This window comes from Alosa sapidissima, chromosome 10 (assembly GCF_018492685.1).
Source record: "Alosa sapidissima isolate fAloSap1 chromosome 10, fAloSap1.pri, whole genome shotgun sequence".
NCBI classification, from domain to species: domain Eukaryota; kingdom Metazoa; phylum Chordata; class Actinopteri; order Clupeiformes; family Clupeidae; genus Alosa; species Alosa sapidissima.
This window is the reverse complement of record NC_055966.1, coordinates 21,510,122-21,528,267: the sequence shown is the minus strand read 5'-3', so window position 1 is coordinate 21,528,267 and position 18,146 is coordinate 21,510,122. Positions and strand designations below refer to the sequence as shown.

Genomic DNA, 18,146 nt, shown 5'->3' with positions numbered 1-18,146 from the left:
CGCAGCTACAGTATTCTAACTTTTGTATTGAGTTGTGGTAGCGCAGTACTATACAACAAAATGCGGTCAAGGTGTATGTTTGTGTTGGATTTTACGACAGCATCGAACGAGATTCAGCCAATCATAATCAAGGACTGGAACTATCCATTTTAGAATAATGAATCAAATCTGGTTACCTCTCTTTACAGCAGCGATTCCTGCCTCATACAGAGGATGCTTGGTGTCCGCCAACCAGGGTTTGGCCCCAATGATCATTGTCACTGTTAACTTGTTGGGACTCTTCCGTTTTGTAAACACTGAGTGCAAGTAGTCTGTCACCTAAAACAGATAAGTGTGTCACATGGTTGTGACGTATCCACACTAACCAGGACTTTTTGTTCTGGTAACATTTCAAAAAGCCACCAACAGTAGTGATATCATGTGTACCTGCTTTTTGACCATGGCGGGGTCCATATCAGGGACCTGTCGGATGGAGAATTTGCCAATGACCTTTGCAGGAATGACTGTCTTTGAGCCAGAAGCAGAGAAGGCACCCTCTATGCCATGTATGGATACGGTGGGATGGCGCCATCGATGAGCCAGCAAGTCCACCTAAGAGGGTTATAAAATATAATGTATATTTACTACACAGACAAAAGTGTTTCTACTTGTTCAGCCTAATGTCTAAAGTTGAGCTTTTTCCAAATAATCTTGCATGACGCTGTGGTTAAAATAGCAGTCTTTAGTGATAGTCTTACTTTGTTGTTGTACATAAGTTGATCGATCCCAATCTTAGACTTATAGGTATCCACGTCAAACTCAATGTCCTGATACATTTTCCATTCCTCATCGGAGAAGGGAGCCACAGCCTCTCTGATCCCAGGAACAAGGATCTTTCCACTGGGGCTGATTAAAGAGTCTGAGAGACAGAATATAATGCATGGTATGTTAGGCCTACCAGGAAAAATCTGTGTCTAAATATAAACTTACAAAAAAAAACATGTTGAGGCTGTTCAGCCTGAACTCAAGTTAAACAGAAGAGGAAAATAACACCCAAGACAGCATTTTTTTCCATATAAAATAATTGTAAGTGTAAGTAAGTGAATAATACTCACCTAAGATGCCAATTAGGTCTGTCATGGGTTCGATCACAGTGCCCCCATAAACCCCAGAGTGTAAGTCCTGCTTAGGTCCTTCTACCTGTTGGGCCAGCATGCACAGAGGTTAGAAACAAATCTATCAATCATTTTTACTCCTCTCAACCAACCACATACGGCAGTATATTTTACTGTAACATAAACATTTTATATTATGAGACAACATATTTATTGTCTAAGTGTCAGTCAAATACTTTGCTGCATTATAACTGCTGCACATTCAAATGGCCCAAGATTTAGTTCATAACATCAGTCATTCTTACCTCTGCAAAGAAGTAACAGTTTCCTCGGGTACCATAGGTAAGCGCAGGCCTCCGGCTCAGCCAACCACAGTCTGAAATGATGATGTAATCCACATCGGAGAAGAATGTGTCCCGCTTTGCCACTATCATTGAGTCCAGACCATTGGAGCCAGTCTCCTCCATCCCCTCAATGATGAACTTGACATTTACTGGCAGGTCCTAGTGTGGGTGTGAACACAGAGTGAGATCACATACCTCTCTCAAAGTTATTTTATGTAGAATGATCTGAATATTTGTCCATTAAGGTTCTTAGCAGTGTCTAAATACAGATTACCACAGGCCTGCAATGGAATTCTAAATGAAACCAACAAAATACCTGGATAACAACAAGAGCAGTCCCTCTCTAAAATTGACAGACAGACATCTGTGCCATAACAGATTTATAAATATAGTATAGTTTGGATGTTTGGATAATAACTTGTTGATAGTAGGCTATGTTTAGATAACAAGTGTTTCTAGTATTTTGTGTAAATGTCTGTTCAGTTAAATAGCTTAATCCACTGGATTGTGAGCCATTTGTACTGATTAAATTGAATTTGGTTCTCATGAGGGATTTAACTTTCTCAATCTGTAATCCCAAATAACAAGTAAAATGGATCGCACTGGCTGAGAGCAACATCCTGGGAAAATGAACTTGTGATATTTGATAGTGCATAAAAAATGTTGTTTTATTTTCCTTTCACTCACCAAATTCAGAGCCTGGTAGGCCTCTACTGCGTGTATCCAAGCTAGGACTGGAGCCTTATTGTCAGATGCTCCTCTACCATAAAGTTTCCCTATAGGATGAACATACACAATGTTAGCAGTCACTAAACATTTTTTATTTTGTTTTGCACAATGTCAAATACTATCAGTGAATCAGCAACAAGCTTGGTTATCATATCTGCAACCTGATCTGCAAGTTTGTTAATGAGTAAGCCTAAATAATGTAGATCTGTTGTTCTTCCTCTATATTTTCCATATATTTTCTATATTTACAAATCCATCATATAATGGATAAAGATTAAAATCATTAAGACCACATGATGGCAGCAAAGGCTTTGGTTTAGGCGTGTGTCAAATATTAAAAGCAACCAGAATAAAACACATATTTGCACACAAGCCAAGATTTCTCAGATTTAAGGAATGAAACCTTTAATGGTAGTCACATTTTGTCCCAGTGACCCAAAGGGATAAAGGACACTTACCATCGATGTCAGTCAGGTTATAAGGATCAGTGGCCCACCCATCCTCCTTCTTAGCTGGTTGGACATCTACATGTCCATAAATGCACACTGTGTGTTTATTGGAATCGTTACCGATTTGGGCAGTGACCACTTTCGGGAGTGGGAGGGTTGTGCCATCAGGAAGCTGATGGCGACATGATAAAATGATTAGCATCATATGCTTATATATGTTTTCAATCTTGTGCAAATTTGTAATGATGGTTATTATTAGGATAAAATAAGATAAGGTTTTGATAGCCTACTGATTGTACAGTCTAAAGGCTATGGTATTGAGTCAAGTTTAGAGTATAAGAAGTCATACAGTCCAGTGATGTTGGCACTTATTAACCTCTCTCAAACTCAGTCACTGCAACAGAATGGTGTGGCGTGCAGCATTAATTTTATCATCTGACCTCTTGTGTTCCAATGTCCACCATTTCCACCTCCGCCCCCATGCCTTTTAACTTCTCTGCAGTCATGTCCATCATGCGGTGTAGGTCCGGCCTCTTGGTGACATCACTGGAGTCACTCTCCACCGCCACCCACTGCCTCAAAGCCTGTTGCAACAGAGAGCATATTGTTTTTGGAAGCATACCCTTTGTTATAAAGCTTCCATTCAAATAGCTGATAAATACAATGTTTATGCTTCTAAGCATTTTGCCCATAGTGACTTGTCACAATGACATCAATAAACATAAAACACTCCCCCAATGAGGAACCACAGAAGAAAAGAGTCTTAACTGTGACCTCCAGTGTTGATGGAAGGCCAACATAGCAGAGGACTGCAATTGGCAAGAGGGGACATAGAGCTGGATCATGGAATTAAGATAGCAAGGTGCAGATCCAGTAAGTGACCTATAGGAAAACTATTGTCATTCTATACAAGGCTGCACACTGCCTATTGCAGTGTTTCCCAAAGTGTGGGTCATCACAGTATTGATGGTGGGCCACGAGAGGTAGCCTAAATTAATATCATTATTATTATTATTTAATTATTATTATTATTATTATTATTATTTAATTTGTATAATTAATGTTGAAATACTGTAAAAGTTCATGACTATAGTTCAAATTCAAAAGTATCTAGAGATATTTCACTCAAATTAAATATCAAACGATTCTTCAAACATGTATTGACGTTGATCTGGAACATATTTGATGGTCTCGTCATTGATGGATTATGATAGCGCTAAAGTGTTATAACGTGCCTGACGAGCCAGACCCACATTAAAATGTAGGGTCTGGGCACTCACCGTTAGCAGTGCTCAGTCCGAGGGGCGGAATAATCGGTTGTCTTTCAAATTCCCTCTGCACGCAATAGGACAGCGCAATGAGTCCCATGCGTTTCCCACCAGCGGAGCTAGTTGGCTAGTTCAAACTTTTGCCAACTTAATAAAAGCTTAACTCGTGTCACACTGTTCGCCAACAGCAACATTATCTTATTATGACCGCCGTGCAGCGAAGGTTTAGTCAGATTTTTTTTTTTTTTTCTTTTTCGCATGTCCAAATTTCCGTCAATGATTCCCGGGACACTGAAAGACCGGGGTAGACGAAACTTGGTGGGCATGTAACCCCATATGGATAGCATGGAACCATCGTTTTTCGTTTTGATCTGTAGCCCCCCCGCTGGACTGCACCCCTCGAAAGGAGGGTAGGGCAGACACAGTTTTCTGTGAATATCTCGAGAACCGTAAGGTTTAGGAGGACCATTTTTTTTTGTATGTTGATCTCAAGGGGCCATGTCAACTCATTCCATAACCACTCATTTCATGTATAGCGCCACCTAGTTAAACACAAAAAAGTAAAAATGAGGTGTTGTAATCGCAGGTATCTGTGACCTAACATAGTCAGAACTGCACGAAATTGGAAGTGTAGGATCATTATGACACCCTCTGAATGCACGCCAAGTTTCGTGGAATTCCGTTCATGGGGGGCCACACAATAAATTAATTTATGTTACTATACACCAACTGGCCTGTAGGTGGCCGGAGACAGTTTTCTGTGAATATCTCGAGAACCGTAGGGCCTAGGAGGTCCACCTTTTTTTGGTATGTTGGTCTTAAGGGGGCATGTCAACCCATCCCATTACCACTTATTTCATGTATAGCGCCACCTAGTTAAAAATTAAAAAGCAAAAAATTAGGTGTTTTCATCACAATATCTCTGGCTGACATGGTCAAAACTGCACGAAATTGAAAGTGTAGGATCATTATGACACCCTCCGAATGCATGCCAAGTTTTGTGAACTTTCGTTCATGGGGGGCCTTACAATAAAATAATTTATGTGTACATTTAGTGACCGTGCACCAACAAGGATTCCCGGGACACTGAAAGACCGGGGTACACGAAACTTGGTGGGCATGTAACCCCACATGGATAGCATGGAACCATCGTTTTTCGTTTTGATCTGTAGCCCCCCCGCTGTACTGGACCCCCCGAAAGGAGGGTAGGGCAGACACAGTTTTCTGTGAATATCTTGAGAACCGTAGGGCCTAGGATGACCAATTTTTTCCGTATGTTTGCCTCCAGGGGTCATGTTAACCCATTCCATGTGCACACATGTGCATAAACAGATACACACGCACACACATACATTCACAGTAATCATACGTATGACACATACTCACACAGTAGACATATGTATGCATGCATGCACATGCACAAACACACATACGCAGGCAAACACACAAGCACGCACACACACACACACACACACACCCACACACATAAACATAAACGTGTACACGCACACATGCACACAATTCAAGAATTTCTCAGAATTATGAACAGGCAAGATGGGGGTGGGGTTGTATAAAATGAATTTTACATGTGGAATCTATGAACTAATTATGTTTTGGTACTTGTTGTCTAGCAGATACCAGTGAGAATTGAGTGTGGCTAATGCAATTTAGTGAGACAGTTAGAATCATATAGGCCTTTCAGCGTGATTTATTTTTGTGGAAAAAATGTGCTGGACTGGGCGGCGGTCATATTTTGTACCGCTCTGCGGTACATCTAGTTTGTTTTCAAGTAGCAGGGAATTCAAGCCAAACCGTTGCAACTCTGCCATCAATCATTATGTTAAGCCCGCCTAACGACTCTATACACGATTTGATTGGCCTGATAGAAGTTTAATTTTTCGAGCTCATAAGCCAACGGAGAGTTGCTAGACTAGCCCTGGCAGCAAATGTAATTTGCGAGGGTGCGTCTAGATTTCTAGGCTAGTGGTTGTGAGGTGGAATAAGTCAAACTAAATTTCTTAACATCTCAAGTGAATCAGAAAAATCACAGTGAACCAGTGAATGTTTAATGTGTCAATTTAGGGTGCTAATATGTTGCACACTTCAAAAGGGCATTTACTGTAAGGACATCAGACAGTGCTATGATTTTTGCTATGTTTTGAGCTTGTGCTTAATGCCTTAAATGGTCAAATGGACTTATGAGTGCTAGTTTAAAGACCTCCTAACCTAAACACCACCTGAACTTGTGTGAGAACGGTGTTTTGTAATGCCTCAAATGGAAATTCAATATCTCTTTTATATTGTGTTTTGAAACACCTCTTCTTACACATCACTGAGCCCATATTGATTGTAATAGAGCATCACAGTCCCGCCCCTCCTCCGAGAGAGATTGGTTTCTGGAAGTAAATTTCCCATTCATTTCTCCCATTGACGTTTTGGAAAAATCCGTATCTAAAGAGTTTTAGAGCATGTCTTAGGCTAATCAGCTACGCCGTAACTCATAAGCATACAACATATCATTTCGAGTGAAAAAACGAAGAGAAAGTCCAAAAAAAGTCAAAGGTACAAGACTGTGTACATATTTTCAATTCCGAGCGAAGGAACTACTCATCCCATAAACCACCACACCTCACTGAATAATAGGCAAAACCAGAGCAATTTTGCCATTTGAACAACTTCCAATCGACGACAGCACACGAACCTTTTCCTCCAAACAGTGATTTTTATATAGTGAATGTGCAGTTAATAGCAGTTATTTCAGGAGTAATCGTGTAAATAATAGTGTTTTGGTATTGAATGTTATATTTACCATCGTGTATTTTATTTCGTTTGTGTGTGTGTGAAAGCGGTTAACGTTAGCAACATTGTGCAGTCCTTTGTATCTGACTGCCATCCTGATGCATGGACCGGTGCATGGTCTGCTCTTGGACCACCATATTCAGTTTATCAACTTGCTGTGAATTATTACATAAAATGTTCATTAAATGTACGAAGAAGTATTTCAGCGGTCTTAAGTTTTGGAACCTCTGGTCTATTGAGTGGATATGAATGATAGGAAAGTAAAGGTGTATTATAATATATTAATTATTATTATTATTATTATTATTATTATTATTATTATGTAATTATTATAAAGGTATTAATTATGTATTTAATTATGTAATTAATTAGGTATTAATTATGTAATAGTATTATTATTATGTAATTATATAAAGGTGTATTATAATAGACTAATAGATTCAGCTATAAAGTTGTTGATATTTGAGCTTAACATCCAATCAAGTTTCACCCATCCCTTCAGTGCTCCCGAAGCAGTTTTGAAAGTCTGAAATATCGTATGGCATCTTATCGAAAGTCTGAAATATCGTATGGCATCGTATCGAAATATCGTATGTCTGAGACACTTTGATTGCTTTACTTTACAGGACTGAAGAACAAAGAAATAAATTAAGCTATGCATTTCTGCTCACAACTTGTGTGTCAAAACAAGCCAAATGTAACAGGGGGAACATCCAATTTACCAATCCCTAAGGCATTTAAAAACATAATATACAACTCACTATGGAACAACTGCAATATTACAGAGGCTAACCTCTGGAGCAAAAATGAAAAACACGTCTCTAAATAAGGCATTTGCAATAGGCTAGCCAGCTCATATTTCTGGTTGTGGATTCAAAATAAATAATAATGAACAATGAAGAGTTTACCATGATTGTCCCTTAGACCTGGGCAAAAACTTACCTCTACATAATCCTCCACATGATCATCCACATATTGGTGTAGTTCATCAAATGGATGAGCGTTTATTATCGCAGGTATTACCGCGAGTAAAGTAACGACAAACATCTGTTGGAAAAAACAGAGTGATAAAGATGACTATACATATACGATATGATTACTCTTAATACACTTGCAATAATACAGTCGTTTAGTAATGGCTAGCAAGCGGTCTGACCTTGTTTGGGGAAAGTTGATGGTCGAGCTGTCTCACGGTCGCGCGTGTTATATACTTTGGTTTGTGGACCCAGAAGACCTCCTGGAGGGTCATCATCACCACTTAATGAAAGTTTCTTGGAAATCAGCCAACTAAGCTGCCACACTCAATTTTCTCCTGGATAGAAACAACAGTGCAAGCGAACAATAAACACATGCTGCGTTTCGACATGGTCAAACATGCCACACGCCAAGTTTCTGCTGTGGAAGCAGATCGTTAGTTTTTGCATAAATTAAAGATAGGCCTATGGCGTGCTTATATGACATGCGCAATCGACTGCTTGTTTTACTGTGGATAGGCTATATTCCCAAACTCCATTTGATTAGCCTATGGGCCTGTTTTTTTTTTTTTTTTACAATTTTCTGCTCTGGCACAGGTAGGTATAACTATAAATACATATATAGTCAGGTCTGGTGGTGACGTCAACAGGCAATGGCCTTTTTGACTGCTGCTATGATGATTGTGATATGACAGAGTGATTGTTTTATGAGGGCTTTAGTTTCGCTCACCTTGTTGAACAACACCGAGAGCAATGCGTGTAAGAAAGTATGAAAACAGTAGCCTCGTTAATACCATTAGTCTGACGGGGTTGTTCAACCATTATGTGTCTTTTCAAACGAGCAAAAAATACTTCCTGTTCTTTAGAGTCCCCTCTGTCTCTCAGTTGGACGTTTGAAACCCCACATGCTTCAATGTAATCAACTTGGCCTTTGTTTGACAGTAGCCTAAGCCATTGTGAAACTGTCAGTGCAGTGAAAGCACCATGGTCTACTCTGTACTGAAGGTAACAATGTTCTTTCTGCCTTGGAGGCAAGTAATTCAAAGAGGACTGGGAATTTTTCCATTGAGGACAATTTCCATCAGGGTATGGAGGGGAGGGTGAAGTGTAGGATTAATTACCAGGCATTGAAGAATCCTCTTAAACACAGCACAGAGTCTTTCAAAACATAGTGTTTAACACTTCACCGCAACTTTCTCCACAGGTCATGAAAAATGCAATTTACAACTTTTTTTATGTCCAATAGACAAAGTCCAGAGAGTTGCCAACCTTATGCATAGAGCTCAGACATGAGGCATGATTTTTGAATAACTGATTCTTCTCTATTGTGTAACATGTTCTTGATAATGACTGACTCTTCTCTATTATTGTGTTATGCTCCAAATGTAAAGCACTTTGAGCTGCATTCTGTGTATGAAAGGTGCTATACAAATAAAGCTTATTATTATTATTATTATTATTATTATTATTATTATTATTATTATGTAGGCTACAGCCAATGCATTACATTTCCCATGCAGGTTTCTCAAACATTCTTATTACTTCTCAATAGGACTTACTGTATAACAAAAAAAAAAAAACTAAATGCAGGTCATTCCCAGGTTGATGCTGAAGCACAGCCAACAGTGAATTCATGGCATTTGGACGCTTACCAGTATCTCATGGACACAAAAGGCACTCAGTGCAATCAATTACAATCAAACCTCTAGGAGAATCTGCAGTAAGTCATGTGGACAACAATGATAGTGTTTGTTTGATACCTTGCCAAATGCCTTCTCCTGGCTTAGCCAAAAACTATACTGAGCAGAATAAGCAGAAGTGGGTCAGTTTGGTGGTTACTAATTAACAACACAAGATGTTTTATCAGCAGCAGTCAGCAGCCCAATAAAGTTATCTATAGTTTAAGTGATCATATTACTGTAAAAGAGCCTAGTGAGAACGCCTGATCAGTGGGTTTCTTGTGGTCTGTGCTATACGTGCATCTAGACTAGCCTGTGTATTTCAGGAACTTTGCACATATATGTTTATGTTTTATAATTAGTTGTATATGTCAACTTGTTAGATACAGATAATTACTTTTATAGACAAAAGAAAAGAGGTAATGCCCTCTTTTTTCTACCATTCTTTGTCACCACAGGATGGAGCTGTGTACCACTCCACAAATGATCAGCTTTTGCAGCCTATATATATTACAGTTTTTTCTGAATGCTTACTGTAAGCAAGGTGTGTTAGCTTTTGCAAGAGAACTACAATGTTTTGCTGATTTGATGAAAGGTTTTCCTATTTGTGTGTAGAGTTTTGCAAAAATAGCCATAGTTACAAAAAATGTGCTTACATAAGCAATCAGAAAAAACTGTAAAAATATTCAGTTAGATCTGTTAGATGTTAGATCTGTCCTTGACCTGTGTCACTGTCACTGACCTAATCTGTGAACGCTAGAAATATTAGTTTTGTTATAAAACTCAAATCAGGTGCTCTAAGTGAAACTGTAAATAAAAAAAATACTGATAAACAGATTTAAGGCATTTAGTCTCAGTATCTGCACTTTCCAACATATGTCATTACTGTATATCTTCTAGCAGTTCCTTTGTAGTGTCCCTTTAAATCTTTTGGCAACTGCACCATTGACTCAGCAGCTAATCCCTTCTTTTTTGCAAGCACAAGTTGGACTTTAAACAGATAAACTTAATTTTAGCACCCTACAATGCTAAATGCACCACAGTTACTGAAATTTGCACAACAGAAGTCTATGGTGTAATGGTGTAAACCAGCTTTGCCATTGTTTTTGAGGATGAATGACATTGTTTAAACAACTATATCAACTCTGTCTGTCAGTCAGAAACGTTCAGATTGTTTTGTTTCAGTTTGCTACTTCTAATAATTGTAGGCCTTATAACCTCCTAGGGCCCTACATACCAACCAAGAATATCCTAGCCACAGCCTCATTTTCAATGGCAATTTTTTTCAAGCTTAGTGCTTCCCATTGTGAGGAATTTCATATTAGGCCTACTCACTGTATATCAGCATGTCCAAAGTTATTCAACATGCAAATGCTGTGAAATCCTGAAATTATTCAAATATTTCACCCAGACTCCCTGACTTGCCACACTAAGACCTTCTCACTTAACATTGCAGGGGTTTCATGTGTGCACATTTACATATTAGTGGGATCAGTGTTTTTTGTCTTGTTTATTGTTTTCTGTATTGTCTGATATGTAAACCTGCCGGTAGCTTAAAAGTAATAAAAAAACTAGATGTACCGCAGAGCGGTACAAAATATGACCGCCGCCCAGTCCAGCACATTTTTTCCACAAAAATAAATCACGCTGAAAGGCATATATGATTCTTACTGTCTCACTAAATTGCATTATGCACACTCAATTCTCACTGGTATCTGCTAGACAACAAGTACCAAAACATGATTAGTTCATAGATTTCACATGTAAAATTCATTTTATACAACCCCACCCCCATCTTGCCTGTTCATAATTCTGAGAAATTCTTGAATTTCTTGTCTGCGTGTACATGTTTATGTTTATGTGTATGGGTGTGTGTGTGTGTTCCTGTGTATGTGCCTGTGTGTGTGCATGTGCATGCATGCGTACATATGTCTACTGTGTATGACGTATGTGTCATACATATGATTACTGTGAATGTATGTGTGTGCGTGTGTATCTGTTTATGCACATGTGTGCATATGGAATGGGTTAACATGACCCCTGGAGGCAAACATACGAAAAAATTGGTCATCCTAGGCCCTACGGTTCTCAAGATATTCACAGAAAACTCTGTTGGTGTACGGTCACTAAATGTACACATAAATTATTTTATTGTAAGGCCCCCCATGAACGAAAGTTCGGAGGGTGTCATAATGATCCTACACTTTCAATTTCGTGCAGTTTTGACCATGTCAGCCAGAGATATTGTGATGAAAACACCTAATTTTTTGCTTTTTAATTTTTAACTAGGTGGCGCTATACATGAAATAAGTGGTAATGGGATGGGTTGACATGGCCCCTTAAGACCAACATCCAAAAAAAAGGTGGACCTCCTACTCCTTCTCGAGATATTCACAGAAAACTGTCTCCGGCCACCAGGCCAGTTGGTATATAGTTTTATATACTCTTTTGATCCCGTGAGGGAAATTAACATAAATTAATTTATTGTGTGGCCCCCCATGAACGGAATTCCACAAAACTTGGCGTGCATTCAGAGGGTGTCATAATGATCCTACACTTCCAATTTCGTGCAGTTTTGACTTTGTTAGGTCACAGATACCTGCGATTACAACACCTCATTTTTACTTTTTTGTGTTTAACTAGGTGGCGCTATGCATGAAATGAGTGGTTATGGAATGGGTTGACATGGCCCTTTGAGATCAACATACAAAAAAAAGGTGGTCCTTCTAAACCCTACGGTTCCCGAGATATTCACAGAAAACTGTGTCTGCCCTACCCTCCTTTCGGGGGGTCCAGTCCAGTGGGGGGGCTACAGATCAAAACGAAAAACGATGGTTCCATGCTATCCATGTGGGGTTACATGCCCACCAAGTTTCGTGTACCCCGGTCTTTCAGTTTTGGCCATGTGAAAAAGAAAGGAAAAAAAATCTGACTAAACCTATATGACCACCGCTTCGCTGCGCGGCGGTCATAATAAAAAATAATTACTTCAGCTTGAGTTTCGTTGCCTGAGTCTCCATCCGCTCGGACACTCACATTAATACAATAACCTTGTCCCTCCATACCTCTCCGACCTCCTCATTCACCACACTCCCACCCACTGCCTCAAGTCCGTTGATTCAATCACGCTCCAGACCATCAGGACCAAGCTCCGGACCTGAGGTGACGAGGCCTTCTCAGCTGCTGCACCCTCCCCCTGGAATGCGACCCCAACCGCATCAAACAGTCAAACACCCTACCATCCTTCAAACAGGCCCTGAAAACTCACCTCTAAAAACTCAAACCTGCCTTTTCCTGTTAATTGACTTTCCCAGCTCGTCTCTTTCCATTGCCCATTTCGCTAGTGTTTGTCTTCTGCTTTGTCCATGTATCTATGTTTTTTCTCTGTTTATATAACCTTGTCTATTTACCGTGTTTGCTTGTCATGTACCTATGTGAAAACTGTAAAGCATCTTTGAGTGTCTTGAAAAGTGCTATAAAATTTTAATTTATTATTATTATTATTATTATTATTATTATTAATAAATATCCCGTTTTACTGATTGTATCAACAACCCATAGCAGCAGAGTCTTTTGAAGGTGAAAATGTTTATCCTCAAAACCCTGAAATCGCTGCAGTGGAATCCAAAACAAATATTGCCTATGACACACCATATAAGAACTTGTTTTGAATCACAAACCATTGAGTTTAGGCCAAGAAAAACTCAAACCTGTAAATGTGAGGGCATTCAACCCTATAAATAATATTGCATGCTGAAGAGCTGCAGGCAAGTACTGTACATAGACCAGTTCAGAGTTCCTTTCAGAGAAAAAAAAATCCTGTGGGTTGTTGTTGACATGTACTGTACATTGGTATAGAGGGAGTTTTACAGCTTGGTACTGAATTCATAGGAACTCCCTATGTAAAAACCTCAGACGTTATTGTTTTTTCAACATCAGCCATGACATCTGAGCCCATCACGTAGGACACGCTACCACACAGTGTGAGCTCCTGCACAAAGCTTTTTGCTGTGGTGCAGGATGGCATGGTCAAAGTCAGCGAACTTCATTTGGATCCACATGCTGGTTAAGAGCCAGGTTTTCAGCCAATGTGCTGAGCAACACAAATCTCAAACTGGCCTGCATACCTTTGCCCTTATCCTGCAGACATGTTGCCTCTCTCTCTCTTGCTCTCTCTCTCTCTCTTACACTCCCTGCCCATGTCAGTCTCTTTGTCTTTGTCTTCCTGTCCTTTGCAGATGTGCTGTATCAGTTTTTATAGCTCAAAATCAAGAATGGTCTGGTCTTAATTTTTTTTTTTTTTGCTAGATCAGTTACGTAAAACTGTGAGAAAGCAATGCTCATTTGGAATGTGCTACTAAGGAGGAAACATTTCAACTTGAAATGTAGTCAGTATTAGTTGTAGCACAAATATTGATATCAAGCTGCTCAGTGGCAAAACATTTGACCAGATCCCAGCCACCAATGACAAGGACGATAACACTGAAATGTAGCTGAGTGAAGTATTTTTGTCTTTGAAAAAGTTACAAGACCACCTCAAGCCACGTTACCACAAAATTATATCCCATCAGCACAGTAATAGAGGCTAAGATAATAATTCTAAACAAGATGGGGTAAAAAAGCACAAAGCTAAAAGATGTGGAAAGGTAAAGATGTTATTTCCACAATGCCTACATGAATGACCTTTTCAGTTGACCTTTCAGAAACCCTCAAGGTGGTTTGTGTTGGTGTCATTTCACTTTTCCAACTTCCAAGTATTGGATGTTATGAAATTTGTAATTTAGTTTTTTGGGGATTTAGTTAGATTTAGGTTTAATCAGCAACAAAAATCATAAACCTCAGGACATAGTAAGAGAACTTAGACATCACAAATACATCACAAAACCGCAGAAGACCGCAGAAGACGGAAGCCCAATGAAAGAACAGGGTTGAGACTGACCCCAAAAAAGAGACAGTGATGCTCATACTGGAAAGGAAAATGAACCACCACCGTGGGTGATGAGCATCAACTGTCACTTTTGTACGCTGTGTACAATGCAAAACTAGGTCAGGAGGAACAACAGCACCACAGATGTTTCACTCAACAGCTACAGTATGTCAGCTCAGTTCAGCCAGGTCAAAGCAGTTACACTTCAGCTGAGCATAAAGGACCTGTTTTATTCCAGTCATTTCACCACACTTCAAGGGGGGTGTAAAAGAGACCAGCTGATCATGCCACACAGTAGTAGGCCTTACTCTTAAGGCCAGTTCCCACTGGCAGAGTCTGATGTGCATCGAGTAACGCCACAGTTTAGAACTCCATTACTTTTAACAGAGCAAAGGCCACTGGCGGCGTCTGACGTGCGTCAACGCCAACATTTAGAAAAATGTTATATTTCTTGACAGCAAATTTATAGATGTGAATGTCGTCGCCAGTGGGCATTGACCTGGATTTACTGTAACTTTTTTGTTAGCATGATGGCCCATGCCTGGGTCACTGTTAGGTCCCAGTCCATGACTGCTTTATTAAAAGCCCCGAGAGGCCGTTCTATATTGTGAATATAGCACAAATTCTATGGCCCCAAACATTGTGCTTTCCATTTGTTTACAGTAGCCTACTGACTGATCAATAGATTTTGACTGGTTGCAGGTTCATATCAAAGAACAAGAATTAAAGTATCACAGAGACAAAAGACAAGTTTGTCAGATGGAGAGTACAGTACTGTAAAAAATAGAGGCGAAAGTTTGATTTTGAGCACAGGTAAAACTTTTGGGGCAAAAGTTTGATTTTGAGCACAGGTAAAACTGTTTTGAGGCGAAAGTTTGATTTTGCAAGAGGATTTAGAGGTTTTGTAAATAGTGCTTGAAGATGAGGTTTTGTGTAATGTTTTACAGTTTTTTCTGAATGCTTAAACACTAACCGTGATTCTTATAGCACAATTTCTAAAACTATTACAGTTTTTTCTGAATGCTTAAACGTTAACCATGATTATAGCACAATTTCTAAAACTATTAATTTGTACAGCAAAACCACTCACTGAGTTTGCAAAACTAAAAACACAAACACTGCTTTGCACTCTGTTTGCAATTTTCTAACACACACTTTGCAAAACTGTAGGTACAATCCACTGCACAGCACTCACAACTCACTGCTTTACACTCAATTTCCAAATGATCAACACACTCCTAGCAAAACTATACACATGTATGCCTGTTATTTACACTATTTTGCCAAATGTCTGACACACTGTCACTGGCACACAAAACTGTTTTGGATAATTAGTTCACTTTGTAATCAGCCTAAGCCGTGTAAATAAGCCACAGGTAAGCTGTCCGTGTGGAGTACAATGGAGGGAGCAGGAAGAGTAAGAAGAGTGAGAATTAGAGGAGGCCTAGGAAGAGGACGTGGAGGTGAAGAAGTAGGAGGAAGAGGAGGAGGAAGAGGACGCAGAAGTGAAAAAGCGAGAGGGAGAGGACGAGGAGGTGAAGTTAGAGGAAGAGGACAAGGAGGAGCAAGAGGAGGATGAGGAGGGGGAAGAGGAAGGGTAAGAAAAGTAAGAAATACATGTAGCCCTTTTACAGGCCAAAAAAAATCAATCTACATGTGGGGATATTGACCTGGATACGGCATTCCCGAATATATTATTTTCCCCGGTGCCTTGGACTAGAGGACATTGCATGTGATGTAGACGAAACTTGTGTTTGTTTTGATGTGTGTAAATAAACACCAATACTCAAAGTTTGGATATGTTTGGATACAGAACTATGTCAAAAGTATGACCTCAAACTGACATAGCCTGTGCACAGAGAAAGCAAAAGCCAGATGTGTTTTTTTATTCATACCATCAGTGTGTAGTTGGCACATTGTGTGCTTATTATTGTGTTGGCTTGCGTTTACTGTTTGATACGAAAAACCATTTTTACGAAGGTGTGAAGAGTTAAGCAAGGTGTATTAGTTTTTGTAAGAGAACTACAATGTTTTGCTGATTTGGTGAATCGTTTTCCTATTTGTGTGTAGAGTTTTGCAAGAATAGTCAATAGTTACAAAAAATGTGCTTAACCAATCAGAAAAAACTGTAAGAGAATGGAGCAAGGTTTCAGAAATTGTGTTAGCAATTGAGAAAAACTGATGTCACATTTATATAATTTGGTCTCTGGGGAAAAGTAGAGAAAGATCTTGCAACTGATCTTTCTGCCACAGTGAAATGTGCCTGCCAATCCCTGGTTCAGAAAACAAGTTCATCCGGTTTGAACCAGAAAATCTTTCTGTAACAATATCTGGCTCAGAAAGAACAAGTGACTTACACCATGGTTCCGTACAGTCTCTTTTCTGTTATATGGAATACATTATGCCACTTTTGATTGGTGGGCCTGGTTGATGCTATCAACTTTTTAGCTTTAATAATATTTATCCATTACTCTGTCTATAAATTGTGTTGATTTCATTGTCTTTCATGGACGTTTATTATGACCGCCGCGCAGCGAAGGTTTTTTTTTTTTTTTTTTTTTCGCATGCCCAAATTTCCGTCAAGGATTCCCGGGACACTGATATTCGCAGTTTTCTGTGAATATCTCGAGAACCGTAGGGCCTAGGAGGTCCACCTTTTTTATGTATGTTAGTCTTAAGGGGGCATGTCAACCCATCCCATTACCACTTATTTCATGTATAGCGCCACCTAGTTAAAAATTAAAAAGCAGTGCAAAACAGGCAAGATAATCATTCATCATGATAAGGTCCTATTTCTGTAAGTGACTAGAGTTGTGATGACTGTAGGGAAAAAGCAACACACCCTGTCACCGAGATAAAGTGAAGTGAAGACATCAAGACAAAAAAGTTTATAATCACTATCATGACAAGGCATTTCTAATTTTATATTTGTAGCTGAGTAGTTGAATCAGAAGATATTCAGACTATCCTAATCAATGTGCTTCCTGGCACTAGTGACATATGAAAGTCACTCACAGTAATGAGAGGACATAATAATTTGAACAGATGCCTCCCTTGTCCATACATGGGAACATAAAGGTACACACGTGATAGTGAAGGGACACAGAGAACAGAAGGCAAATTCAGAAGGTCTAACTCAGGGGTCTCCAACAGGTAGCTCGCGAGCTACCAGTAGCTCTCCACCTGTTTCTAGCTCTCTAAAAGGTTTGAGGAAGATGCTCATAAATCTGATTACCCAGTGACTTGGAAAACATGTTAAAATTCCTATGAAATCAAATTTACAGTCTACAAAGAGAGAAGGTAAATGAGTTGAAAGGAACCTTTAAAAAACATACAAATCTTATTCCGCGGTTTTGGGAGGAGATCTGCTATGTGAATACATGGGATGCTACTACTAACATAAAAGCTCTCGGCCATGTCCATTTTGTCAAAGTAGCTCTTGGAGGAAAAAAGGCTGGAGACCCTGGTCTAATTATTCTTAGTGACCTACTTTTATGTAGATGACATAACATAAGAATATAAAGAAATCACTTGCTTTGCACAATCTCTCAGGACCCTGGATGGATTCCCACTCGAGGTCATTTCCCCGGTCACCCCAACCCCTCTCTCCTACTCACTTCCTATCAGTCTTTCCTGTTCTTTAGAAAAAAAGGCAAAACTGTTTTATAGTATGAGTAGTAAAATAAATGGTATAATCCTTAATCAAATCACCATGGTTTCTCATTATATTTGGTAGATCTTAGAGCATGGGTGTAGGCTTCATACCATTTCTGCAGGACATGTCCTCACAGGCAGGATACAGTCAATGGCCTCCAGTGACATTTGATGGCACAGTGACTCCCCGAGTCCCATCCAGTCCAGGGGAGGCCAACAGGTCAAGTTA

General features: G+C 39.5%; 1 protein-coding gene and 1 long non-coding RNA gene across 2 annotated transcripts in view; one reads left to right on the top strand and one right to left on the bottom strand.

The window, feature by feature from the left end:
• The window catches only part of LOC121720691, a 13,293-nt gene extending 9,794 nt beyond the window's left edge, over positions 1–3,499 (top strand). Inside the window, exon 3 of the long non-coding RNA XR_006034607.1 lies at positions 3,419–3,499. This is a non-coding gene — a long non-coding RNA (uncharacterized LOC121720691). The remainder of the gene's footprint in view (positions 1–3,418) is intronic.
• zgc:114181 (uncharacterized protein LOC619255 homolog) overlaps positions 1–18,146 on the bottom strand; it is a 19,498-nt gene extending 1,352 nt beyond the window's left edge. Inside the window, exons 1-11 of the mRNA XM_042107045.1 lie at positions 18,029–18,146; positions 7,840–7,995; positions 7,626–7,730; positions 3,057–3,200; positions 2,626–2,788; positions 2,126–2,214; positions 1,400–1,597; positions 1,095–1,179; positions 738–898; positions 427–591; positions 177–318 (exon numbers count right to left, since the gene is read on the bottom strand). Coding sequence (XP_041962979.1) covers positions 177–318; positions 427–591; positions 738–898; positions 1,095–1,179; positions 1,400–1,597; positions 2,126–2,214; positions 2,626–2,788; positions 3,057–3,200; positions 7,626–7,730; positions 7,840–7,935 — 1,348 coding nt within the window. The 5' untranslated portion in view covers positions 7,936–7,995; positions 18,029–18,146. The remainder of the gene's footprint in view (positions 1–176; positions 319–426; positions 592–737; positions 899–1,094; positions 1,180–1,399; positions 1,598–2,125; positions 2,215–2,625; positions 2,789–3,056; positions 3,201–7,625; positions 7,731–7,839; positions 7,996–18,028) is intronic.